The sequence below is a fragment of the Sinocyclocheilus rhinocerous genome, unplaced genomic scaffold (genome assembly GCF_001515625.1).
Source record: "Sinocyclocheilus rhinocerous isolate Xijiao unplaced genomic scaffold, SAMN03320098_v1.1 scaffold295, whole genome shotgun sequence".
In the NCBI taxonomy this organism is placed as follows: Eukaryota; Metazoa; Chordata; class Actinopteri; order Cypriniformes; family Cyprinidae; genus Sinocyclocheilus; species Sinocyclocheilus rhinocerous.
Genome location: NW_015647035.1, coordinates 2,236,143 through 2,263,638, shown reverse-complemented (window position 1 = coordinate 2,263,638; position 27,496 = coordinate 2,236,143). Strand labels below are relative to the sequence as shown.

General features: G+C 37.0%; 4 protein-coding genes across 8 annotated transcripts in view; 1 reads left to right on the top strand and 3 right to left on the bottom strand.

The window, feature by feature from the left end:
* Positions 1 to 12,699, bottom strand: part of LOC107708455 (cell division cycle and apoptosis regulator protein 1-like) — a 22,696-nt gene extending 9,997 nt beyond the window's left edge. The window contains exons 1-13 of one of the 4 annotated variants that reach the window (XM_016512695.1): positions 12,622 to 12,699; positions 11,118 to 11,275; positions 10,704 to 10,870; positions 9,341 to 9,463; positions 7,797 to 7,829; positions 7,443 to 7,639; positions 7,221 to 7,347; positions 6,991 to 7,104; positions 3,951 to 4,143; positions 3,721 to 3,862; positions 3,416 to 3,571; positions 1,328 to 1,556; positions 1,108 to 1,221 (exon numbers count right to left, since the gene is read on the bottom strand). In XM_016512695.1, coding sequence (XP_016368181.1) covers positions 1,108 to 1,221; positions 1,328 to 1,556; positions 3,416 to 3,571; positions 3,721 to 3,862; positions 3,951 to 4,143; positions 6,991 to 7,104; positions 7,221 to 7,347; positions 7,443 to 7,639; positions 7,797 to 7,829; positions 9,341 to 9,463; positions 10,704 to 10,870; positions 11,118 to 11,229 — 1,707 coding nt within the window. In that variant the 5' untranslated portion in view covers positions 11,230 to 11,275; positions 12,622 to 12,699. The remainder of the gene's footprint in view (positions 1 to 1,107; positions 1,222 to 1,327; positions 1,557 to 3,415; positions 3,572 to 3,720; positions 3,863 to 3,950; positions 4,144 to 6,990; positions 7,105 to 7,220; positions 7,348 to 7,442; positions 7,640 to 7,796; positions 7,830 to 9,340; positions 9,464 to 10,703; positions 10,871 to 11,117; positions 11,276 to 12,621) is intronic. The other 3 variants (XM_016512696.1, XM_016512697.1, XM_016512698.1) reach the window with 3 other exon arrangements.
* Positions 12,700 to 13,461: 762 nt separating this feature from the next.
* On the bottom strand, positions 13,462 to 16,147 carry LOC107708456 (NFU1 iron-sulfur cluster scaffold homolog, mitochondrial-like). The gene is made up of 8 exons (XM_016512699.1): positions 16,015 to 16,147; positions 15,671 to 15,759; positions 15,391 to 15,526; positions 15,227 to 15,293; positions 15,034 to 15,145; positions 14,874 to 14,937; positions 14,175 to 14,349; positions 13,462 to 14,073 (listed from the first exon to the last, which is right to left on the bottom strand). The coding sequence occupies exons 1-8, from the start codon at positions 16,068 to 16,070 to the stop codon at positions 14,002 to 14,004; spliced, it is 771 nt and encodes a 256-aa protein (XP_016368185.1). The 5' UTR covers positions 16,071 to 16,147; the 3' UTR covers positions 13,462 to 14,001.
* A 1,111-nt stretch (positions 16,148 to 17,258) lies between these two features.
* Positions 17,259 to 25,250, top strand: LOC107708394 (transmembrane protein 150A-like). Its single transcript, XM_016512594.1, has 7 exons — positions 17,259 to 17,468; positions 18,588 to 18,635; positions 18,715 to 18,786; positions 18,876 to 18,943; positions 19,093 to 19,223; positions 21,385 to 21,562; positions 23,369 to 25,250. The coding sequence occupies exons 1-7, from the start codon at positions 17,404 to 17,406 to the stop codon at positions 23,554 to 23,556; spliced, it is 750 nt and encodes a 249-aa protein (XP_016368080.1). The 5' UTR covers positions 17,259 to 17,403; the 3' UTR covers positions 23,557 to 25,250.
* A 672-nt stretch (positions 25,251 to 25,922) lies between these two features.
* The window catches only part of LOC107708453 (eukaryotic translation initiation factor 4E-like), an 8,994-nt gene continuing 7,420 nt past the window's right edge, over positions 25,923 to 27,496 (bottom strand). The window contains exon 7 of one of the 2 annotated variants that reach the window (XM_016512693.1): positions 25,923 to 27,123. In XM_016512693.1, the coding sequence (XP_016368179.1) occupies positions 27,009 to 27,123 (115 nt within the window). In that variant the 3' untranslated portion in view covers positions 25,923 to 27,008. The remainder of the gene's footprint in view (positions 27,124 to 27,496) is intronic. The other variant, XM_016512694.1, reaches the window with a different exon arrangement.

The following is a 27,496-nucleotide window of genomic DNA, read 5'->3' as shown; positions in this document are numbered from 1 at the left end:
GTTACAAAAGATTTCGGTTTCAAATAAATGCTGTTCTTTTCAACCTTCTGATTCAAATAATCCTAAAAAAATATCAGTTTCCACAGAAATATTACGCAGGACAACTGCTTTAATTGATAATGCATTTATAATACATTGATAATAAGAAGTGTTTCTTGAGCATAAAATTAGAATATTAGAATGATTTCTGGAGGATCATGTGACACTGAAGACTGAAATACCGTATTGTCCCGAATATAAGACGATGTTTTTTTCTTGGAAATACATCTGAAAAAACGCGGTCGTCTTATATTCAGGGTCTAGACTTTGACATGTCAATAATACACCCACAACACTAGGTGGCGCCAAAACCGCATAAAACGAGTGTGCCATGAAATACGTAATGTAATGTGTGATAAATATTTTCAAATACCTGTTACATAAAACTGGTAAAAGGAGTGTGTTAAAAAGCAAGTTAGTTTTTTGCTGTGTTATTAAAAAAGGGAATGAAACTACAAATATTGTGGTATTGAGACAACATTTTTCTGACATGTGCGTCATCATGGTCAGAATAAACTGGATGTGTGAAACAATTTCGTATTTCTTTCTTTTTCAGTTCCTGGCGAGACAGGAAGCTTTACTGCTAGCAAAAAATGCAGAGATGTCTTAAAACTTATGTACCAGCAGGCCTTTTTGCAGACATTAGTTTCCCTTCTCTTTTGTTCAAGAGAAATGTGTCAAATCTGTCGTCACTCCCTCAGTCGATGTGTTAAAAACACTCACACAGCAGCGTTAACTTGTTTTCTGAAATGTAATACCTAGATAATATGCCACAAAAATACAGTCTTATAAATGTACATTAAATAAAAAAAAATTCAAATATATTAAAACTATAGATTGTCAATGTTATTAACTGTGGAAATGCGTCATCACAGTCTTTGAAAAGGGTCCACAGTAATAATATCTACAGTCCCCGACACTGTAATGTTGTCCATTCCTGAGAAATACTACAGCAGAAGTGAAAACAATTGTCATAAAATAGCACATAAGTTAGTGATTAAATAACAAGCTGATTACACAAACCAAGCCAGTTTGTTGCCGTTAATAGTGTCATTCAGAGAGCTGTACCTTGATGAGGCGGGCAGGGTGCTGGAAGGAGTCTCTCAGCTCTGGTGGATCTTCTGCCAGAGCACAGGACTTATGGTACAGCTCATCTAGACTAGGGTTGGCCAGCAGCATTACCTATAACAAACATTAATATTAAGCATGACTGCCAAAAACCACTGAATGAAATCTGGTGAGACGTATTATTCTGAAAATGAATTTGACAGTGAATTACTGGTGGTACCTTTGCGCTGTAAGTGTGATTGGCATCATGTGGGTCCAGCACAGCTGTGTTCTTCACCAGAGAGTCCACCTCTTTATGCATGATGTGGAAGTTACAGTAGTTTCCAAAGGTGAAAGGTCGTGTTAAGGGAAAGGCTTCTACCCAGGTAAACACAGCGTCAAAGAAGTCACTGGGGATGTAGAGGCTCTGATACCTCCGCCGCAACTCCATCACGTCACAGTTGTGACTGCTGAGAACAGAGACAGACAGTCATTAGGGGTGTAACGGTATACGTATTCGTACACGTATTCGTAACTTCACTGGAAACTTCCAGTTTTATATATTGTTACTTTTGATAAAAGTAAAGTCTCATCTTTCAAATTATGTCCTTTTTTCAGGAAATTCAAACAATAAATGCCGTTTTGACTCTTTGATGTGGCGTGACAGATCGCTGTATAAACGCCTCAGTTCAAACGCCAGCGCGATCATCTCTTCCACTTTACTACTAGTTTTAATGTGAAATAAACATGAATGAACATCTCATGCCTCATGTAATCGCTCTGATTTGCTCAATCAGCGTTTCAACCGCAGAAAGACGTCAATAGAACAGCTTGTGAACAAAACGTCAGGTAGCATTTCATTTACCTCAGGCAAGTCATCAGTGTCCACAGCACATTAGTTCGCTAGAGAAATTAAGTCAAAAGAAGAGCATTTTGCGAAATATTAAGACTATATTCTCATTATATTTTACTTTACCTGTTAGTGATGTTTTAATTATTTTAAGTTGAGTGTTGATTACTATATTTAAAAATCAATAGTAATTAAATTTAACTTTGGGCTCTGTTGTTAATTGTACCCTTAAAGTAATGTTAAAGGACTCCCTATAGTTTAGAGCATAAGCTGAGGTAGATTTTTATCCCTAAGAACATTTTAGTTATAATTGAATTTATTTAAAGAAAGAGCAATTTGTTCAGTAAACCACTGTTTAATTAAAAAAAAAAAAGCAATTTTATGTTTAGTTTTTCCCCCCTGCTGTACTGAAACCATACCGAACCGTGATGTCAAAACTGAAGTACGTACTGAACCGTCATGTTTGTGTACCGTCCTCTAACAGTCATATATCAAACATAGATTAAACATACATCTAAACAACAACGGAAAAAATTGCACCATAATAAAGTAACTAACTTATAAATGCATATCTCAAGATCTCTGTGCTTTTTTTAATCTGTTGAGCTCTTAATGCAAGTTTAGGGTCCGTGAAGGTCAAATTTAATTGCTTTGTCATTTTCAGATGGTTGTATATATCCAACTGATAGATCCAATCCAGTGATGCCTAAATTTTTCATGAAACAGAGGTTGTGTTCGTATATTCCTTCCCATTGCGACACATCCGAGTGAAACGGCTTTTCAAACAAGAAAAATAAAATGTAGTGAGGTATTTAATTGGTTCATCGTGAATTGACTGGAAAAAAATAGTAATTTGCAACAAGACATCTCAAGATTCTTCCTTTACGACAATTAAGGGTGTATTCATACCCGTCTTATTTGGTTCGATTGAATCGAACTCAAGTTCGTTTCCCCTCTTGGTGCGGACCTTTTTGGCAGGTGTGAATACAGCAATCGCACTCGGGTGCGGACCAAACAACCGTACCGAGGTCTCGGTCCGCTTCCAAACGAACTCTGGTATGGTTCGTTTAAGGTGTGAATATGACCCGACCTCGATCCGACCCAATTGTAGTTTGGCTTCACGCTCAGAAACAGACAGCTCGCGCATATAGTGCTGTTATTTGCGTACCTTTATGAGCAAAAATGATGGCGTATTTAATTTGTTTCCACTGATGTCCTGAAGCGCACTTCAGCCTACGAAAGATCTCCATGATTAGCCTGTTTTTGCACTTCCTGTTTTTCCCTGCTTGAGAATTTCTGTCCAATGAATGGATGACCTTAGCACACGTGTGGTTTTGTTTACAATTTCTGGTTCACTTGAAAAAAAAGGGCAGTGTGAAAGCGAACCACACCAAACTAAAAAAAATCAACATTGTATTTGGTCCGGACCAAAGCAAGTGAACTAGCGGACTTTCCTGGTGTGAATACACCCTAACTTACCCATCGAGAGAGAATTTGGAGAACTGCACAGTATATCTTGGGACGACTCTGCGTGGCCGTCTTGGAGAACGTTCTCTGCGAGGAGACCGGTCTCTAGAACGCTTCCGTGTGGGTGAACGTTCTCTTGATCTCCTTCGCTCTCTATCTCTTTCCCGACTACACAAACACAGGCAAAATAAAGCATGAGCACGTACAGCAAATAAAGATTCACAATATCCATTTTTTGGTTGTACTTCAGACCAAATTACTGAAGCAATTCTACTCAATTACTCATGAGAAAGTCAGGTGTATACATGAGCGCTGACCTGCGGTCATCTTTCCTCAGGATAAGTTCTGGTCGGTCACTGCGGCTGGGGAAGCGGGGTGAGGGGTCCACACGCCTCACCTGTTGCGGCTGAGGCATCATCCGCACTGGCGGCTGCAGCAAACCCCCTGAGAACACAGAGTCTACACATGGCAGAGAGAGAGAGAGACGGGAGATCAGATTTGATTCTGTAAAAGTGTGACTCTTTGAATGGTGGAGGGGTTGATGTACCTTTAGGGGGAGGCTGGGGTAGCAGGGGCTGTGGGGGATTCTGCAGCAGTGGGGCCAGAGAGGCAGCTGAGAGCTGGGCCTGCAGAAGAGACGGAGGAGGTCCCTGGGCCGGGACACTGAACGTGGTGGGCGGGGGTAGAGACTGCAGCATGGTGGGACCTGGTTTCATCATGTTTGGGCCTGGCGGCTGGTTCTGAAAAAGAACAAAAGTGTTGGGTTTGCTAGTATGTACAACTGCCAATTTTATAGTGCAAAATCACAACATAATTTTGAAGAAATATCCCCCGCCCCCCACATAAAGGTAGTAAATTTCAACCACACTGACACTTTTTAGAAAATTAATTGAATTCATACTACTGTTTATGAATGAAATGAATTCTTATTTTCAGCAAGCATGTATTAAATTGATCAAATATTACATTTATAATGTTCCAAAAAATTCTGTTCTTTTAAAATAATTTATTTGAACTTTCTATTCATCAAAGAATCCTGAAAATTCAGCTTTTCCATGGAATAACTTACATTTTCAAATTAAAATACAAAAGAGTTATCTATAATTGTAATAATATTTCACAATAGTATTGTTTTTACTGTAATTTTAATCAAATAAATGGTGAGCATAAGAGACGTTTTTCAAAACCATTTTAAAAATCTTACCAACCACAAACCTTTGAACGATAAGGTTCGATAAGGTGAAACCTTTGACAAAATAAAAATTATATATTAAATTAACATCACCTAGCTCTACTTCAGACAACAAGTCAACGTCTATCAAAAGAAAACACAAACATATTACTGCACATTGATTCAACACATCAAAATGATTATGACAGCTTTCAACTAGGAGCTATAAAACAAGCCTTTAAATAAATAACATTAATCCAGTACATAATGTTTAGGTAACCTGTTTTATAGGATGGGAGGAAAATGTGCCTAAATGAGTAATCAAGGAGCACTAAACCCAGTGAAAAGAAAAGAAATGGTTAGAAATAGCTGGAGACAGAGGAAGTAGAACCACTGCTATTACCATTTGCGGGTTTTGGCCCCTGTTAAAAGACACAATAGATTTTCAAGTCTTGTTTTGGGGGGAAAAAAAGCACAAAAGGCACTTTCTTTAAAAAAAAAAAATTATAAAAAGTATAATGGGCATTTCCAAAGGAGACAATGTCTCACAAGTATTGTTTGTTACATAAAACAAAACAGACCACAGTTTGCATTTGCTTTTTCATCATGCACCTTCTCAGTGTGGCATTTGTGTCCAGGTGTACGGATGTCAAATGTACAGGTAATTCATTATCAGGTAAAAAAAAAAAAAGTAAATAAATACAAAAACAGAAGTAGAAACAATACCAGTCTTCGTTCTTTATTTTATAAAAACTCAAAGAAAAAAACTGCACCCACATGACATTATTTCATTTTTTAAAATTATTTACATTAAAGGGGTCATATGATGCTGCTAATAAGAACATTATTTGGTGTATTTGGTGTAATGCAATGTGTTTACGCGGTTTAAGGCTCAAAAAACACATTATTTTCCACATACTGTACATTATTGTTGCTCCTCTATGCCCCGTCTTTCTGAAACGCGTTGATTTTTACAAAGCTCATCGTTCTGACAAACGCGGTGTGCTCTGATTGGCCAGCTATCTAGTGCGTTGTGATTGGCCGAATACCTCAAGTGTGTGACGGAAATGTTACGCCCCTTACCAGGTTCAGGAAACTTTCCTCCGTAAAATGAGCTGCACGCACTCGAATATTTGGGTTGACCTGTTCTGGAACAGTGTTGTAAATAAAACTTAACCACTGATTTCTGATTTGCAATTTGTAATTAGCATTAAGAATCATTATAAAAGGTAAAACTTCACTGGTATTTGGACTACTGAAATTTTTGAATAAAAATAATTAGTTTGGGTAATTACAAAAATAAGACTAAAATAAAACAAAAACAAAAACAAAACAAATATGACTACAGCATCCCCCCCAAGACAAAGTGCATTAATAACACAGCAGATGCTGATTAGCTAAAGATGGAATCTATGGATTGCAAAAAATATGTTTAATTACAAATCCAACATGCAAGCTGTGAGCTGTAATACAGGGAAGGGTGAAAAAGCTTCAACAGAGACTTGTCTTGGGTGGAAGGAAAGAAACTAGGGATGCACCGATACCGATACTGGTATCGGGCCCGATACTGAGCTCCTGTTCTCGTACTCGTACTCGTTAAAAAAGCCCAGATACCAAACGCTGATACCACACAGCATGTGATCAGTGCCATATTCAGACAAAGAGACACCGACAACAGAACAACAGACAGCAGAATGGAGTTATAAGAGATTAAGGATGTCTACGAAGTATATGTATGCAATGAATATAATGTTAAACTGGGAAAAAAAGTTCAGGTTTGCATGAACCTGGTTGACAGCATGCCCAGGAGACTATATGCTGTCATTAAGGCTAAGGGTCACCCGACAAAGTACTGATAGTTGTGTAAATACTGTCATACTAACAGCTGTCTATTTTTTTGGTTGATTGTAATCCATTAGGCTACATACCTTTCTATCAAAGTTATCTAACATTATCAACCTGAATTTGTTCTAACACAGTTTAACTCTGAGTTCTTGTTATATGTTATTACCATTTTCTAAACTATAGCGAATAAACTGTGATAATGTGAGAAATGTTGAAGGTGTCTGAATAAATTTTGGTTTGACTGTATCTATTTGATAAATGAAGTTAACCAACTAACATTATACATACTCTTTTGGTTTCTGTACCCAATATTTAAAAAATTTACAAATGCAATAAAATATTGGTATCGGTACTCGGTATCGGCAAGTACCAAAAATAAAAGTATCGGTATCGGGCGAGTACTGGAAAAAGTGGTATCGGTGCATCCCTAAAAGAAACCCAAGGACATGTGACTAAAGCCTGTTTGTGAAACAGGAGAGTGGAGGAGCGGATCAAGCAGAAGACAAAGGGGAAGAGGAGGAGGAGGAGAGAATGGAGATTTGGGGCGCAGGGGTCAAGTGGTGTGGGTTACATTTTGTCTTGAATCCACCGCAGAGTGTATGTCAGAGTAGCGCTGCATTCCTGCTTCAGAGTAAAAGCTGGACAGCTGTGGGGAAACCTGAGGTAAGGGCTGAGGCGGCTGGTGCTACATGGAGATTAAGAACACAGGAATCAACAGCAGCATCATGACACACTGTGAAGGCAGAACCATATCAGACTGTATCTGCCAGGGATCCATTCAGACCACGTGGGTTTGCTTACCGTTTGGTTGGGCAGCTGAGGTAATGTCTGGATGCGCTGGGCATTCCATTTGAAAGGCATGTTAGGATTGTAGACAGCTTCCACCAGAACACGATCGCCGACTTGGGGTGTTTTCCCCTTAACTGCACTACAAAAAAAAAAAAAAACACACACACACCCAGGAGTTACACACCTGACCTTGAAAGCTCTTAAGTACAATTGCACATTTACAATATAATGCACCTGAGCTGGAAGAAGACATCCTCATCAACAAAGCCGAAAGTATCGTGTAGCTTGCTGACGACCCCGGTGAAAACACGCTGCTTTTGGGGTTGAGTCTGCTGTTGGTGGCTGGAGCGCGGGGTCGGGTAGGATACGGTTATCTGTGCCGTCTGCTGCGGGTTTGACAGGCTCAGGCTGGTGGGCAAGGCAACAGGGGGCTGCAAAATACACACAGCACCACTGTTAGAACATAAACTCTTCATATCTGGCAATGTTAAGGGATCTCTTGCTTCGTTTTACACATTTAAACATAGTAAGATGTGCTTTGCAAGAAAAATATGTGATGCATATGCAGAATTTGGAAACACAGTGTACCTGTGATAGCAGGGCTTGTTGGGGTTGTGAAAGCTGTGAGAAATAAAGAATAACACAAAAGAAAACATTACACATTAACTATAAGGCAAAAACTGTTAACATATAAATATATTTTATTTATATAAAATCCAAAATCTAGAAATTTTCTACGTTAACTATATAAATATAAGCTTCAATTACTACAATATACCTTTCGAAAATTTGGGGTCGGTATAGATTTTTTTTAAGTCTCTTATGCTCACCAAGGCTGCATTTATTTTTATAAAAAATAATAAATCGTTTTTTATTTTAATATATTTTTAAAATTATATTAATATATTTTATTTATTCCTCTAAAGGCATCATCTTTCAAAAATCATTTTACTATGCTGATTTTCTGCTCAAGAAACATTTCTTATTATTATCAATGTTTAGAATCAGTTGTTCTGCTTAATATATTTGTGGAAACCATGAGATTTTTTTTCTGAATTCTTTGATTAAAGGGGTCATATGATGCTGCTAAAAAGCCGGGCAAGAGTGAGCTGAGGCGGCGGGGTCGAGAACGGCGGTCCTGGCGAAGGAGCGGTGAAAACGGTGAAAGCATATCCGGTGATCCACAGCACTAAGTTGATGTATTTCCTCAGCGACCAGCACAGATCAGCTCCAGGTATGACGAAGCGGATATCGTCCTCTTTTGGAAGACCAAACAAAGTGGTTTCGCTTTCACAACGAAGCACACAGCGTCTTCACGACATGGCGACAGCGGCAACAGTAATACTACAGCGAGAATAAAAGTTACGCTTTCTTTCTTTGCGTGAACATTTGGGGGCTTTATGCAAATCTTCCCACATAGTGAGGTAGGTATGTGGGGGCGTGTTCGAACGAGCCGTTTTAGGTAGGTGTGGCTAACTCTTAACTTTTATAAAGAATATCTCTTTGGATTTGAGACTTTAGTCTTTGCAACTTTACAGATCTTCTTTATGCACCAAGAGCTTGTAACACTCTAAAGAGAAAGGAAAAAATGAAATCGCATCATATGACCCCTTTAATAAAAAGTTCAAAAGGACAGCTTTTATTTAAAATAGAAATCTTCAGTAACATTATCAATGTCTTTACTGTCACGTTTGATCAATTTTTATGCATTCCTTTAATAAAACAAATCTTACTGACCCCAGCAGCTTTTTTTCCAACCACAATTAAATGATGACACCCCAGGTTCGAAAAGTATGAACTGAAAAATCAATACATGCTTGAATTCACATTCAGAACCAACCACATCTAGACTGGAAATGAGTCCTGATAGTTAAATAATGCAGACAGGCACTGCAGCACTTGCCCTCTTTAGAGTAACCACTGTGCTGACTGCTGCCCTTTTAGTTCATCTGCCATGATGTATACATTTATGAACCTGACAGGCGCTTGTACCTAAAGAGACCCAAGACCTCGTGGTACGCACAAGAAATCACAACAAACAATACAGAAAACCTTTATGATAAAACTAGGGCTTCAGAAAAGCTATGAGGCAAAGTACAAGAGGAGGTGTGGATGAGAGCCAACACATGTACCTGATGTGGGACGTTGTAAAGAGTTTGTTGATGTGGAGGTTGTGGTGGGGGGGCTTGAGGCGGCTGCTGTTGTTGTTGCTGCTGCTGCTGCTGATACTGCTGCAGGGCTGAATTGATCTGCGACTAAAATAAAACACACCAGTGACTCAAGACTGCTCACTGCAGGCTGGGGGAAGGGCTCAGGTTACAGCACTCCTACACTGAGCATGCTAGAAATGCATATGAGTACAATTCAGACTGATGGAGGAAGCACTTTGTGCATTGCAGTGAACAGAATGAGATTAGGTTAGGTGCAGAGCGCACACTATATAACTAATACTATTTTTGGAAAATAATAGGTTCTGTGCTAGAGTTGCACGATTAATTGAAATAAAACTGAAATTGCGATATGGCTTATTGCGATTGTCAGATATCAACGGCTGAGATTTAATTAAATCAATATATGTGCTGCATCTTTTAATAGTGAAGGGTGGTATTGTGAGTGTCTTGGTTCACAGTAAACGCTGTTCCGCACAAACTCTATCTCTGCATCTGCTCTGAGTTTGGGTTTAACGTGCATTTGGGAATTCAGCATTTCTCAACCATCTTCCCATACTTGTAATGAGAAGTGCTTAACAATCTAAGAGAAGCATTAAGGTCTCCCTGTGGTTTTCCCATCAAAATAGAAGTTTGATGGTTTAACGTTTGAAAATGAAGACATTACGACGGCCATAAATATTATTATTGTAATTTTAAGGTTGTAATATAAAATAAATGTATTATTATGACTGTATTATTTTCCTAAATACTCTTTTTTTTATTTTACGGTGAAATTTTAGAATAGTAATATACTTTGTTGTTATTTAGTATGCTTATGAAATAAACATATAGTTTATGTTTATATTTTATTTAATAATAATAATATTTAGTTTGCTTGTAATAATAATAATACTTATTATTTATCCTTATTGATATATAAATAAAAAAAGTTTGGCTAAATTGTGCAGTCCTGCAAACAAGCACAGAAAACTTGGAATTTTTTTTTTTTTTCGCATTTTAAATTGCAAACACAATTGTTATCAGAAAAATCGCAATTAGATTTTCGTCAAAAAAACTGTTTTCCCAAAATCATGCAGCCCTTTACTATACTACTTAGTTTTCCCAAATAAATGCTTTCATGACACTAGAAATGAAAATGCTGATTGTTATTCGCTAGGAATTAGGGATAATTGCATACTATTCACAGTATACATACTATATACTGCAGGATACTGCATAAATGACACATCCAGCATGTTAGTATGCTACTACAAACATAGCCAAAGGCTTAATTGTGCATTTACTCCAGCTGCATTACGTTGATGGATCACAGCCAGGTCTTCACCTGCTGTAATGCAGCGGCAGCTGCGGCCTGTTGCTGGAGCACAGCGGTCTGCTGAGAGAGCTGATAGTTGGCAGCTGACTGTGTGTTGAGGGAGGCTGCCGCTAAAGCTGACTGCTGAGTGTACATAGGAGACGCTCCCAAGAGGGATGGCTGCTGTACTCCTAAAGCTATGGGAGAAATGTGTGAGATTGTAAGGACAATGCAACTGCTGTCAACAACATTCAAACGAACACAAGCAAACTTTGACCACTCAGTGAAACCCAAACAAAATCATCTTGAGCTTTGACCTTCACAAATAAGATAAAGCTAGAGATTATGAATGCATTTTTAGACTAACATTCAGTAATTTGTAATTGAAAGCGAAAGTAACATAGTGCCAATAATTCAAGTATTTGCTGATTTATGATGACTTACCGTGTAAACTGTTCAGGTCCAGTGACTGTCCTGAGTGGCCGGGCTGTGAAACTGCTGTTGCGGCAAACTGGGCCGCCCACGGAGGGTTCTTCTGACCCCCGAACTGGGCCATGGAGACCTGCTCACGTTTTCCGCTGGATCAGGTGGCAGATTATTTCCTGCAAGGACAATAATCACTTACTTACTAAAACGGCAAGCTCTAAACATTACAAGCATAAAACTGGATGGACAGGAACTGAAATATAGTGTCTGTTTCAGTGGCTGCTCGCCAAGACAACACTACTGATAACCACAAGACACACAAAGTCAATGGTTTTGATCTTTAAGGCCCCTATTGCCCAAGACAACAATCAAAAGGCCCTCAGTCATACATCAACTATATGATATTTTATTACTACTACTGCTGCAGTAAGACGCTTGTTTTTAAACTTTCTGAAACAGAAAGTGGGGCTGGTAATAGCTTAAAATAATCAAGCTTCCAATTATTCTAAAGTTTTTTAATAGTTAACACATTTAGGTTATTATAAAGACTAACTAAAACTAAATAAAAAATATGTGAAGAAGATTTGTTTCATTTACAGATAACAGAGCTGTGTTTGCAAGATTGTTAATTTAATTTAAATAATCCCTCATCTGACTCTGAACGCACTCGGACCTGCTGCCTAGTTAGGGATCTCTCTAGACTTTGAAACGCAGCCAAATGCCATTTGTCAGCTCACTAAATCGTCTGTAATAAAATGATTGTACTTAATCCCCTCGTACAAAAAAGCAACGACTTTTGTTTAATGTATAGATTTCATACATAAATACAGTAGCTTTAAAGAAGATCTATGTCATTTACTGATAATTAACAGCCGAGTTTGCAAGATTGTTAACTTAATTTAAAAAAGTTTAAACTCAGACATGCTGTCTATTTAGGGAGCTCACTAGATTTTGAAACACAGCCAATGCCATCTGTCAGCTCCAGAACACCAGCAGACTTTTTAGACCCCCTTCCCGCTTTAAAACTCCGTTTAAGTCCAGATCAACAGCGAAAACGAAACATGAACTTCTTCGCGACCTTTGTTTGAAGACCCAAATAATTACTTTTACTATGCAATCTTTTCTCTGCACTAGCTTAGCACACCAACGTATTCTCAATGCAGCAAGCTAAGCAGCTAACGCAGCAACACAACACAAACCAAACCATTTAAAACCTTGTATTAGGTCTCTCAACCACTATGAAGCGTATTTACTTAAACTAAACAGCAGTCTCAGTGGTAGTATGTACAGCACAACTGTGCTGACTGCAGTGTTTTGTTTTTCAGCAGTCTGATACGGGCCCTCGCATGAGCACACTGTCTAGTGTTCTGGCCGTGCACTTACTAGTCTCCTTTACACCTCAAAAGTGTATACAATGTGCGCAGAATAACACACAATCAAGTGCATGACGAAGCATTAATAATATAACAAAACTTCAGTCAATATGTAAGCATGCAAGCTAGCTGTTGTTGTCGCTGCTTACCGTCCGTCCTCTCTCATTCACCGGTAGAGAAACACTGAAGTCTGGATGACGCGTCGCGCATGCGCAGTTCGCTTGAAGCTCATCAGTGCAAAGCTGATCCAGGAGCGGATGACATAAGACAACGAAGAAGAAAAAAAAGTAAATCCAAACAATCCTACATATATATAACTGAATCGTTGTTTGTTTTTATTATTATTATTACTCAATCATTTTATTTAAAAATCATGTTTTCTTCGATCAAAATTAATAAGACTCCTTATATGAAATCCTAGAGAATAAATTGTCGGTTTTTAGACAAGCTGGAACTGTAGACTGTTTATGCCCATTGTATATAATAATAATAATAATAATTAGGATTTTCCAACTATGTAGTAAACAAGCAAGTCTTTTTAAATGTCCTCTGAAAGTTTCATTCTTAGGTTTTAAGTTTCAAAAATTATTTCTATGATGAAACAGCACAACATTCCAATTGTTTTTGTAAAGTAAAACACACACTAACTAAATAAATATTGCTGTCCATAAAAGCAAATTAGCATTTTAAGAATTAGTTTCAAAATGACACCATCTACATGTGTAATGCTCATATCCCAAAATTATTTAATGCCATAAGTGCTTCTAAAAGACTGTTTCTGGGCATATTTATATTAGATATTCAAATCTCTCATTCTGGAGTAATTAGTGAAACAGGCTGGTTCATAAACATGCTGACGTTTTTATGCTGAAATGGAAAACGGAGTAAAAAACAGAAGCTTATAAAAAAACAAAATGCAGAAAAATATACATTCAAAGAAAAGTGGTAAACAGTAGGACAAATATCTACACCAAGACAATGACTAATTTAAACACAACTGTTTTATTTCATTATAGGTCCTCCAGAACTGCTGGATGGCAGCTGTAGATGATCATGAATACAGACTTTCACAACTGACCACATTCTCAAGGACTCTTAGAGCTGTGGAAGATCCGCATTCCTTCAAGTGCTCATTTCAGGTTTAAGAATGTATCAGGATCACAGCATTGTATTCATGCTATAAAAGAACTCCAACTTAATTACTGCACTCACCAGACGTCTAGGTGAAATCGCAGTGTTCAATAAGCATTGTAATTAAAAGCAACCATCTTCAATTTAACCTTTTCTGTCAGACAAGTAACAAACCTGTTAAGAATCCTTGTAACTCAGTGAGTGCACTTGCAATCACAATATTGCACTGTTATATTAGAAACAGAACAACTTACAACATTGAGCTTGGTTAAATATTACGCTATATTCTAGATTCTGCAACTTAAATATACAGCATCCTTATGGAGTGTGTGAATCCCACTAGAATTATGACACAACAATAGCAAATTGAATTGTGTACAGCAGAGCTGGATCTCATGCTATGAGTCTTGCAGTTTCTTGTCCAGTTCTGTAAACACCTTCCTGTTGATCTCATCCACTTCATCCTCGACCTTAATAAAAAAGAAAAAAGAAAAAAAAACACAATAATGAATAATGAAATTCATGATCACTGTAGTTAAAATATGCAAAGATGTTCTCATGAATAACTTACCTGTTCTACCTTGTCCACCTCGGGTATATAAAACTGCAGCATGTTCTGGATGCCATTTTTTAGGGTAACTGTGGAGCTGGGACAGCCTGTGCAGGAGCCAACCAGCTTCAGCTTCACTGTGCCATCCTCAAAGCCTTTGAATATGACGTCGCCACCATCCTCCTGAACTGTGGGTCTTAAGGAAAGCAGACACAGCATTGAGCTCTGCTGGTCATCTAAAAACCTTCAATACATAACTAGCTACTAATTTAAATGTCCTGTCCACGTATGCAGTAATTTTTGCTAAAAGCTTTTCATGCTAGTGGCTAGTATTGACATTCTAAAATTCTAAATTAATAATTATTTACGTGGCAAAATTAAATAATAAAGATTAAGCATGTTTTCAATACAGTTTTTGGAATGAAAATTGAACTATTTTAACGATAACTATTTTATATTTTAATATATTTTACAATGTAATTTATTCCTGTGATGGCAAAGCTGAATTTTCAGCGTCATTGCTCTAGTCTTCAGTGTCACATGATGTGTAAACAGCATTTATTTGAAATTATTTCTTTTGTAAAACACTATAAATGGCTTTAATATCACTTTGGATCAATTTAATGAATCCTTGCTCAGTAAGTATTCAAAAAAATAAAACGTACCGACCACAAACGTTTAAAGCGTAGTATATGTTGAATCAAAACAATATAAACATACCTGATCCGTGTGTCTAAAAGTTCCTTTATCATTAAGACAATTTCATCATCATCTTCTGTAACACCTGAAGAGTAAAGAAATAAAGATAACAATTTTAAACACAATGCATCAAAATGTATTTAGTCAATCTGTGTTAATGTATTGTCAGTGTTTCGCTCACTGCTCTCAGCGTGTGTTGCTCCCGTTGTGATGGCCTCTCCACTCTCAAAGAACTTCGTAATGACCTCAATCGCATGTCGCTTAATGTCTGTCCATTCAACATCATCGTCTGTCTTTAATAAGTTACATGTTAAATGTTAATGCAGCATTCAAACAGACTAGCAATCAAAATAAACTTTATTGCCGAACGCTACCTTAGTCAATGTGATGAAATCTGGGCCATAAAAGACACTTTTTATGCCTTCAATTTGGAAAAGATCCCTGTTGGATGATTATAACAAATGTATTTAATACACAGCAAGATTACATTCAAATCACTACTTGTAAAAGGACACTATACTTTTACAATGAAGCTCACTTGGCTAAAGGGGAACCCTCTGCTGAGTTTGATGCTGGGAAATCTCGAGTCCCCATCCCCAGCACAGGTTTACCGGGAAGAAACTTTAGACTTCTGGGGTTTGGTGTGTCTTGAGTTAAAACGGAAAGGTTTCGCACTGCAAAAAACAAAAACAAAACCTCAGTAAGATTACAGGGCTTTGAAATATTAAATTCAACAGCATTACAAACTTGAATTCATCAAAAGCGATCTGTTATGGAATAAAAAGGATATAAGGTAAAAAAAAAATAAAATGCCTGACCTGAGAATGGTTTGCATTCATACTGTTGGGACCGTATTCTGTGGGCAGCCCACATTGAATAGCACTGATTTCTGTCATTTACAGGCAATCTAAGAGAGAACATACAAGATTACAGTCTCTACACACACTGTAAAGGCAAAAAAAGAGCCATCAATACATACATATATATACTTTTATGACAGCTGAAGTTAATACCAAGGTAATCGTTTTACTGTAGTATTTTGGTGGAAACTATGGTTACTATGGTAAACCAGCATAATCGTCACTTGACATTATATTATGCAACAACACACTTCAAATCTTGGATTTGAATACTTTAAAAGATGCAGTATGTAATTTCCAACCTCAAATGATGTGACCGCATGAAGCGCAACAGACTCCATCTTACAGACGCCGCCATTTCGATTGTTTTGACATTTAGGACCCCAAAGCGGACAATAATTCTCCTGCTGAAAAATACGACTGTGTGTATGTTAAATGAATATTGTGTTTAATAAAAAAAAATATTAGTGCTTATACAAATATGTGGCAAAATGCGTAAGAAATCAGAGTGAATTACGGCAAAACAACTGCATTGCACCTGACATGTCAATATAGAAAGAGGCGTAGCGCCCTTCTTAAAGGGATAGTTTCCCAAATGTTACCTCAAAATGAAAACGACAAAATTACCATTGCCCTAAAGTGAAATTTTACTCACACCCATGATTAATTAAACTATGTCTAATTTCTCTTTTGCATAACACAAAAGGAGATGTTAGAGATATTAGACAGAATGAGTTCCAGGATTCACCTCATGTAGGCCTATGAAAAAAAACCCAGATGCAATGTAATGAATAGTCAGCCTGTCAGTCGCTCCCATTCTGCCTTACATTTCCTTTTGTGTTCATAAAAGTCCTGTATACATTTTAGACTACGGCTTTTTGTGACAAATGCATATGCAGGATGTGTCTCAAATGAGATTCTATGTATTCAATATTAATTTGTTGAACTGCAAGACTACATTTATATAATGTAATTATATAATTCATGAAGCATGTTAATCTTTTGTATTAGGCTACATTACATTGCAACACTTTCTAAATGTTATTTTAAAGTAGGCACGTGTTTTAGATGCTACTCTTGGGTCTTTTCACAGACCTGCAAAAGGGCCAATCAAAGGACTGATGAGGCCTTTACAGCAGTATGATTTATTTACTGATATCAATCAAATTATTGTAATGTGTGTATGTTGTTCACAGTCCCATTTCATTCAAAGTATATTTGTCTAATGCTTAAAAACTGAGAAGGATCATTGTCGTGACTCGGTGACACTTAGATGTTCTGATTTGGCCTGAAAAGTCTGAGAACCACTGCTCTAAACTAACATGCTCTCAGGACAACTATGAGTAAGACCATAAGTAAACAATGGGACAAGACTGAGTTGACTCAACCTAAGTTGCCTTGTGGCTGTTATATTTTCTTGTCTTAAAGAAGGTGATTACCATAGAGGAGTGGCTGGATGTGGTGGCATGTCTCAAAGCTTCCTTTGCGTATTTAAGTAAGAATGTAGCTCATCTGGTAGAAGAGACAGTAAACCGGTAAGGTCAGCAGAAAAGCGAAAGATGCTAAAGGACGTGTTTACGTGTTTTTGAGGGGCTAATATGTAAGTCAATTTTTCAAGACCTCCGTGGAAGGATCACTTCTGAGATTGTCAGCACTTTACTTTATTCTTGAACCAACTCTCTCGAAGAAACATGGCTGTTTGGGTTATCTTACCAATTGTTCTGTGTGCCGTCTCATTCATCGGGTGTTGGACAGTGTGAGTTGACAAGATTCTTTGCCATTTCTCTCAATTTAAGTTACATATTACAAATTTATGGTTTTCAAAGTCAACTAAAACTCTGATAGAAATGTTTGTCGCAGTCTTTTATTACTATTAAAATTTGTGCATCACTATTATTACTTCTTATACAGTATCTCTTCACCATTGCTGAGAATACTAGATAGATAGATAGGCATAGTTTTAATCATAATTTACAATGTTTCAGTCATAATTTATTAATATCTACATTATGACATTGATGCTGACGTGTAAATGATTGTTGCATAACCAGCTTAACAACAAAGCAAAAACAAGAAACAAGTAATTTCAGTGCTGATGTCATAAGCGTCAAGGCACATACTTTAAACGCAGTAACCAAATTCAGGATCAGAAAAACTCAAAGACAAGTCAAGGCTGGTCTTTTCTGTTATCTGGAAGGGGAGTCTGATCTAAGACAAATATTCACATACATTGTTAACCGCTCATCAATTTCTGAGTCATGCTCTATAAACAGGTTCCGGGTTACTTATTAAACAATCCTGATGCATCTCTACTGAACACTGACTGAACAGAATGAGTACAGAAACAACAAAACATGCTACTACCACAGCAAAACATTTGTACTATTTTGGGTCTGATTTAAGTTTTTTTTTTTTTTTCTCATGTGGTCTTGGCAAAAAGTAATATAACACAGCCCTACATTTTGAAAAAAAAAAAAAAAATCTGCTGATTTGCAAAAAGGCCTGGTATTACCTAATGTGATTATGCGGAGTTAAAATAACAATACAAACTTTCCGTCATGTAGTTTTTTCTTTCTCACAAAATAAGAATGAAGATTTTTCATATATACTGTATGTATCAGCTTCAATGCACTTATCAAAATAACAAAAGCAGTCAAATGTCAAATATTTAGGTTCTGAAATGCACATCATATTTTGTGAGAAAGTGTAAAGTGCTAGAGCACTACTTTGGAATCAGCACTGCAAATTTAGTAAGTATCAAGTATTGGATTTCATTCAGCAAATATGATGCAGACCTGTGTAATATATGCCACTGTAAACAACTAAAAGTGACTTTTTTAAAATTATGTTGTAAAGGGTTCTCTTGTCTTTACAGATACGGACTTGCATTAAGTTTCAACCATGTCTGCTCACTTAATAACTGGTAAAGTAATGAGTCCAACCAGCATTGCTTAATGTTTTCATTCTGTTATGCATGTTTCATTATAACATTGTTTTAACAGGGAATACAGAAACTCATGTCACCCAAATGAAACGGGGATTTGCTGCACCCTGGATAATGTCCCCACCGTAAGGTCTGTATAACACATTAACCCCTGAAACACCTGCTATTTTCCACTTCATAATCCAAAGGAATGACAGGCATTTTCTGCTTATTTTGCAGCACAAGTGGAACAAACTTTCCAGAAAACTCCCTTTTCACAGCAACAATCAATGCTGGTTCATTTTTGTGTGAGCATATATGACTTTCATATTATTTTGCACATCTGTGTCTTGACAAATGCATTCAGTTCAATTACATTTTTATCACTCATGGTAGTGAATTGTATTGTGGTTTGCAGAGAAAATCTGAGTAATACATCTTATCTTTATCCCCACAGTTCTGATTTTTTGCGTTTTCCATCATGCACACATCCTGGACAGGAACAGTGTTCATTCTCTTCTCAGTAAGATTGCAATGATTTTAGGCTGTGTGGTGTCTGTGGGTGCATTCATGGCAGGAAACTGCAATGTAAGTACAGATGAGATGATATCATTTACTAATTTCACTTGTTGCTTATGGATAGTATAAGTGCTGACAAATCACTACAAAAATTCTTAAAGGAACAGTTCACCCAGAAATTTAAATTTGCTGACATTTTACTCACACCCAGGCCATTCAAGATAAGGATGAGTTTGTTTCTTCATCAGAACAGATTTGGAGAAATTTAGCATTACATCACTTGCTCACCAGTGGATCCTCTGCAGTGAATGGGTGCCGTCAGAACGAGAGTCCAAACAGCTGATAAAAACATCATAATAATCCACACGACTCCAGTCCATCAGTTATTGTTTTGTGAAGCAAAAAGCTGCATGTTTGTAAGAAACAAATCCATCAACTTCAAACCTTCTAGCTTCTAAAATACTAGAGTCCTCTCTCCATAATACTGTTTTGTCCAGAGAAAAAGACATCTCATCTGAATCAGAAGAGAAACATGCACAGATCAGCACCGTTTACAAGTGAAAACAATCCAAAACAGTTCTAAATAAATATGTTGGTGGATTTTGATGTAAGAGGACAACAGTAGATGAACTTTTTCACTTGAGGAAGTGTTATTTTGGATTATGGAATCTAATTTTGGCCAGAAATGACCGTTTAAAGTTAAAACACCTTAATAATGGATTTGTTTAATACAAACACACACTTCACATCACAGGATGTTAATTGACTGGATTATTGATTGATTGTATTGATGGTTTTATCAGCTGTTTGGACTCTCATTCTGACGGCACCCATTCACTGCAGAGGATCCACTGGTGAGCAAGTGATGTAATGCTGAATTTCTCCAAATCTGTTCCAATGAACAAGCAAACTGATCTATTTCTTAAGTGGCTAAAGGGTGAGTACATTTTCAGCAATTTTTCATATTTGGGTGAACGATTACTTTATTGAAGGGATCTCAGGTGACATGGCCTTAAAGGGATAGTTCACCCAAAAATGAAAATTACCCCATGATTTACTCACCCTCAAGCCATCCTAGGTGTATATGACTTTCTTCTTTCAGACGAATACAATCGGAGTTATATTAAATAATGTCCAGGCTAATTCATGCTTTATAATGGGAGTGGATGGTAGCCCAAAATCTGAAGTCCAAAAAATTGCACCCATCCATTATAAAAGAAGTCCACACGGCTCCGGGGTTTGTGTAAGAAAAATATCCATATTTACAACTTTATAAATCTTAATCTCTAGCTTCCGCTAACTGTCGGACTCGTACGCACGTTCACGAGAGAGTCATATACACCTAGGATGGCTTGAGGCTGAGTAAATCATGGGGTAATTTTCATTTTTGGGTGAACTATCCCTTTAACAAAACAGTCTAACATTTTCCTTACTTTCAGTGACCTCACACTGAAAAAACAGACACCCAAAAATGAAAATTCTGTCATCACATTTCATCAGAAATATCTTAATTTGTGTTCCGAAGATGAACGGAGGTCTTACGGGTTTGGAACAACATGAGGGAGAGTAATTAATGACAGAATTTTCATTATGGGGTGAACTAACCCTTTAACTATGTATTTTATAAGATAACAGGTTGTATGACAACATTCATGTGAAGTCAATAATAGGTGAAGCCATAAAACAAACTCTTTGCATGCTTGGTAGACTGTTTCTTGTAGGCATACTTTGTGTAAATATGACGAACATGGATGATCTTATGCACATTTAGCTTTAATGACAACATTATTTGATAAACTTTTCAAACTGATCAACTTTTTTTTGTTGTTGTTTTTTTACACGTTACAATATATTTAATTATATTTTTATTATACCACCACATCACAAACTTGTAATTCCATAGTCATGTTTCCTTTTCTAAAACAGAATTAACGGACACATTCTCTTTTACTTTCTGTTCTGACATTTATAGCTCCATGAAGAACATTTAACATTCTTGGAAAGTTTCCGGATTCTTTACCGTGAAAAACATTCTTTAGATTTTTAAAATGTTTTTCAGATTAATAAAAAAATGGCTCTTTTAAGAACTGTCCACTGAAAGGTTATTTGGGGAACCCAAAATGTTTGGCATCACTGTGAAACTCACCTTTTGGAATCTTTGCTTTTAAGAATGTGTTGTGAAATAACCAAATAGATATGAATAGATATTGTTTCCTGTGTTTTCTTGCAGCCAGCAGAGCTGGTGTTACTGCATTACCTGGGTGCTGCTGTGAGCTTTTTGTTTGTGTGTCTGTACATGACCATCCTGACCTCCCTCACTAGTAAATGTATGCTGACGGGATGTGAACAGGTTCTCTATCCACTACGCATCATCTCCTCATTTATCCAGATTTCTGCCACCATTCTCTGTATCCTTTTATGTTCAAAATATTTTGCTTTATGCATGGTAATGCTATTTTTTTTTTTATTAATTATGGTTCAGAATGTCTATGCTTAGAAAAATCCTAAGGTAAGCAAGAGGTGAAAAGGAAGAGTACCTACAGGTGTCTTTTCAGATATACACCGGCCCTGACAAGTATTTGGACACTTAAGAAACACTTTAAAATGTATGTCATTGCATTATACAGTATATCAAAACATCAAATCAAGCGGCAGTTATTTTATAGAAATAAAGCAGCGACTCATTTAGGAAAACATTATATAAAATAGGTTTAAAAAGTTCAAAAAAAGTACACTACCATTCAAAAATCTGGGATTGGTAAGATTTTTAAAAATGTTTTTAAAAGAAGTTGCCATATCATGGTGACATATCATGAAAATCTGACTTTTTTAGGTTTTTCTTTTCCAAGTGCTATAATCAGGTCCCCCGTGCATCTACCAATCAAGGAAACGTGAAAAAGTTTAACCCAGTCACTTTGTTTTGGTAAGCTTTGATTTTGCTCCCCTAGTGATGTTGCAAAGGGATCTCATTATAATATTAACGCTCCTTAATCTGTAAGTTTCCACCTACAGTCTATGGTTTCCACCACTGATCTATAATAGAGAATATATAGATCAATGGTTTCCACCCACGGCGCCGTCATATTGATTTCACAAGCGACAAGTTACGGTGTAGCAGCTCTAATGCTAATGTTCTGTCTTTGGCTGTACAGAACACTATTTAGAGTCCCAGCCTCAGAGGAGACAGAGAGCAGTGCGTTTATTGATTTATTTAATGAATATTGCTGCTGCCACACAGATCTAAAATAAACATGAGATTTATTTCCCAGCTGTTTACCTTCACAGACATAACCGACTGTTTTTGTAACTCGTGTGTTTTTAACGTAAACGTGTGTGTGTGTTTTTAACGTAAACTTGTGTGTGAATGAGAACTTAGTTTAGTACTCACATGCTGTGACAGCCGCTTTCTGTCCGTGTGCTTCGGATGCATGCGCTCAGAAAACCATATATCAGAAGTTTAAACTAATATGGTTTAAAACGCATGATCTTAGCGCTATAATCAGAACCAAGACAGATGTTTTTAGCAGGTACAAGCTAGTGTTGGGTCGTTCTTGAACGATTCGTTCGTTTTGAACGAATCTTTAATGTGACTCGGGAAGAACGAGTCGTCTCGAGGAGTGATTCGTTCAGTCGCGCATGCGCAACATCCTATAGGTTCTGTACTGGAATTAGTCAAGTAGTTCACGAAAAAAGATTCGTTCATTTTGCTGAACGAGACTCAAAGGTCCGAGTCGGTAAAATGATCCGAACTACCCATCACAAGTACAAGCTGTAATGGTGGCGCAGCTCTATTCTGGAAAAGGGGGCGGGGAGCAGCAGCTCATTTGCATTTAAAGAGACAGGCCCGAAAAACAGCGTGTTTCTGCTTCCACTCAAAATAGGCATTTTCAAAACGATATAATAAATGATCTGTGGGGTATTTTGAGCTGGAACTTCACAGACACATTCTGGGGACACCAGAGACTTATATAACATATTGTAAAAAGGGGCATAATATGTCTCCTTTAAAGTCTTAAAAATAGAGTAAAAACTAATAGCAAAAATTATTACAATTTAAAATAAGTCTTTTATTTTAACATTCTTCAAAATACCTTCTATGTTCCACAGTCATACAGGTTTGGAACTACGCGAGTCAATAATGAACTATCCGTTTGACATTATTAAAAAGCTATTGAAATCACAGATGTTTTTCTCCATAACTCGTCTTTCATCAGATGGCATCTTCTTCGTCCAGGAGGATTACTTCTACAAGCACATCTCTGCTGTGTTTGAATGGTTTCTGTGCGTCAATCTGGAGCTCTATGAACTCAGCTACTCTGTGGAGTTCTACTTTTTCTCCTCATCAATGCTTTCAGTGCTTTTAGCAAAGAAAGAAGAAGAGAAACCTCTCATTTTGTCTTAATGTGGAAAATCCTTCAGAACTCTATAGTTTTCATAGTTTTTTCCATTATGGATTCATAATGTAAGACATTTTAAATGTAACCTCATTCAAACAGAAGATCTACTCAGGAGACATGTAGAGGGATTGCACATACTTTTGAAGTTGCCATATAATGTACATACTTCCTCTGAGATTGCAAGCACTGGATTTACTCTGGAGCAGGATACTCAGATTTTTCTCAGAGTGGAGCAACAGGCACTTTGAACTTCTTAGTCTCTTCCTAAGCATCTTTACTTACAAAAATACCTTACAAATGCAATATTTGACCTCAGATCTAGATTTCCTGTGAGCAAGAGTAACTCGGTTGGTGCATGCTGCTTAAATGATTGTTCAGTTTACCTCACACTTTTAATCTAATCACTCAGTCCCTTGATAATGTGGAAATCAACTGCTGGCAGGAAATGTGTATTTGTCAGAAATTAAAGTGTCACAAGGTCTATGTAGAAAAAGGTAAGAATAACACATTGGCAGTCACAGGTTTATCTCAAATTCAATTATTTTCCACTATCCCTTATCATTGTGTCAGAACTTCAATTCAGAGACTCTAGGGTGAAATTAGGAGGACCATAGCTAAGTGGTCCAGCAATAAAAAGCCCGTGTATTTAGCCTCTGTATCAAAGTTTGTTGCTATTTATAGTTGTACATACAAGTACTCAGCATTATGAGTTTTGGATGTTGAGATGCAGTTATGACAAGCCTACAAACAGACTTTACAGGGTAAGTTTGCATGAATCAGCATGCATGAATTAATTTGACTGCTGAAATTCAGTTGTGTTTTTCAAAGCACAGTTGTGTTTAATGTTGTAATGCTGCTTAAAAGAATCTAGAGATAAACCTCCTGTTGACAAATACCTATAATAGAAAGATTCCCTGGAATTTGAATGGTTTCACAGCATAATGGCCAGCTGGATCTTACCACACACACACACATTAAAGTCAGAAGCACTGTACAATAATTTAATGGAAGGACTAGCACTTGAAACACCTGTTCTGTTTAATTCTGACACACCCATTGTGTTTAACTAAGAAAACCACTCTTGTATGCAGTAATTCACTTGGGCAGGCGAAGCTCCAACTCTATCGTTGTTTTTCTGTTAACACTTTATTTAACAGGTCAGGTTTAATGGGGTAATCATCTAAAACGTAGTTCCCTTATTGCCATTTTTATTATTAAATAATGTAGTCTGCAACTATGTATTGGCCATGAAGACTCAAAATTGTTTTCATAACCAAATAATATGACGTACATTAACTTACAGTCTACTTTATGGTAACTATACAATCTCAAATACTGCATGACTTAGAATTACAAAGAAACTTCCAGAGCAGGGAGGGGAGATACAGGACAGCTCGTTCTAACTTCAACTTTCAAAGTCAAGGTGGAGGTGGAGGAGTGAATTTGTTTGGAAAGGTTATGTACACACACTGCTGTAAGACAAAGACACTGTTGCAGCTGAGGACTTTGCACCTGTGCTAAAGAATGAAGTAGTGTTGAATGGAGTTCTGAAAGAAAGGAGTCCTAAAACCTGGAAACCTGTTAGCATTTTTGCACTTAAAAACTTCTGTTGTCCCAAAGTCTAGGGTGTGTGGTAAACACAAGCTCAAGGTATTTTCACGTTATATTCTACGACATAAAATATATCAGAAAAACCCAATTTGTGATTTTTGTGTGTGTGTGTGTGTTTTGTAGGGGGTTGCTAAAGAGGCTAAATAAGACAAAAGGTGTTGTCAGGGACATTAAATGTCATCACTCTGAACAGGAAAATTCATCTCATTAGTCGGCTTTCAGTCGTTGCATTTATAATAGCACTACTGTAAACTACTCTAACTTTTATATATGTATATATATAAAGACTGAAAGAGTTGTCTGAAGCTTAGTGATGGTCATGTTAATGTTGTGCAACCAGGGTGTAGTTTGTTTATAGCATAATGTCAGCTTTTTACTCCTGGTGACTGTATTTAGGCTTTGGAATTGATAAAAGCTGTGTTCATTTGTGAAGATTACCTTGATAATCAAAACGTATTTTTATTAAATAAATAATTTTTTATTAATTTAAGCTTCGTAAACTTTTATTGGCCTCAGAGTTTATTGTCTGCAATAATCCAAAAGCCAATGGAAAAATCCTAGTGGCTTTTTAATCAAGAAAACCTGGGTGATGCAAACTTATGGTTTGGCCTACAAAAACACATCGTACCTGCAGAACCCTATTAGTTTACCTGAGTGGTGTCTCGTCAAGTGCCTGTACAAAAACATATTTGTGCAGATGACAACACATAACACAATTGTTTAAATTTCAGATAGGTTTGAGTCAAGAGAATAAAGATTCAGGAAAAAAAATCAAATGTTAATGCAAAGCACATAACCTTTACTTTGAAATAAGGTAATATACATCCTGGAATCACAGATAATAAAGATACATTATGAGCAAAATAAATTCACAATGAACATCCTCTCTTCTTTCTCTGATCCAAAGAGTGGGGTAAACTAGAAAATGTCTACAGTATTAATGAGGGGAAAGGTGGTAGCAAACCTAAAAGCATGTATGTCCAGGTATTCACTGAATACACTGGGGGGGGAAGAAAAAAAAAAAAAAGTAGTTCAAACAAACAAAAAGAAAAAGGATAAACAGCAAGCAGTAGTCCACATTGCTAAGAACTTCAAAAGATAACTGCAAGAAAACGGGAGCTTGATTTTCATGGTGTCCCTCTCACTACATAGTTCAATTATAATGCATATCATAAATAGATGAAGGGGAGAAACACAACTGTTAGATAGGTCTACAAGCAGGATGCCACAATTCCAGCATAGCTGAAACAATAAATGACCACTCCTCCAAATTCCAAACTTGGAGCGCGACCGAAAGTAATCCTTTACAAACCTTTAAGATAAGTCAGTCTGCAGGAGCCTCTGCAATCACTTCATGCCAAACACCTCCAAACAAAGCATGTTAAAACAGTTTGGGCCCTTAAAATGTCCATGTGGATCAAGTTGTGTGTTTATTTGTTCGTCTGATGGTGAGAAACACTTCATGACGTGACGCGTGAGAGAAAGAAAGGTTAAAGCAAAGAACGGCATGTCTCTTATCGAAGCCTTAGAACCTCTTCAGCTAGGTAAGTCTCGATTAGTCCTTTAAACTCTCCCAAATGACTAAAATGATATCAGTAACATCTAACTCATCTCGTATAGCTTTAGCTGATGCGGTCCTCTCTCAGGTCTAAACAAGCAGATGTCCCCTGATCCACACAGCAACGGTGCGGATCATTTCAGGCTGGAGAGCACTACGTTTACATATTTGACTTTTTTTTTCTTTTCTTAAAAAGGAAGGACACTACAGTAGCTGACAACTCAAAAGTATTAATGTGATGCAAATTTGAAATTTTATAAACCTACAATGAGCTGAAATTAGTTTTCTTCAAACTGAGTACATGTTCTTTGTTGTAGAGCCACTTTTGCTAGAGGTGTCGTCATGTGACTGGTATCCGATGAGGGTTTTGATTGGGATACTCAAACGCTCTTTGTACTGTTGCCTAAAGGGGAAGAACAGATTTCACTGTCACAATGAAGGCATAAGTACAAAAACTGCTAGATATCAGCATATTTACATCAAACACCAGCTAAACACACATCTCAGGTTGGAATTGATTTTTTCTTTTGAAAGAAATTAACACTTTTTATTCAAAAAGGATGCATTAAATTGATCAAACATGACAGTAAAGACATTTATAATTAGGGATGTTCATTTCGGTTATTTTTCCTAACCGACAACCGACGCTCGTTAACCGATTGTTAACCATTAACCGACAAGATTATTTTAAATTAGAATTCAATTAAATTAGAAAGGATAAGTGTCTGTGACCCGTTAAAAATACTAACATTTGTTTCCCGGGGATTAATTTTACA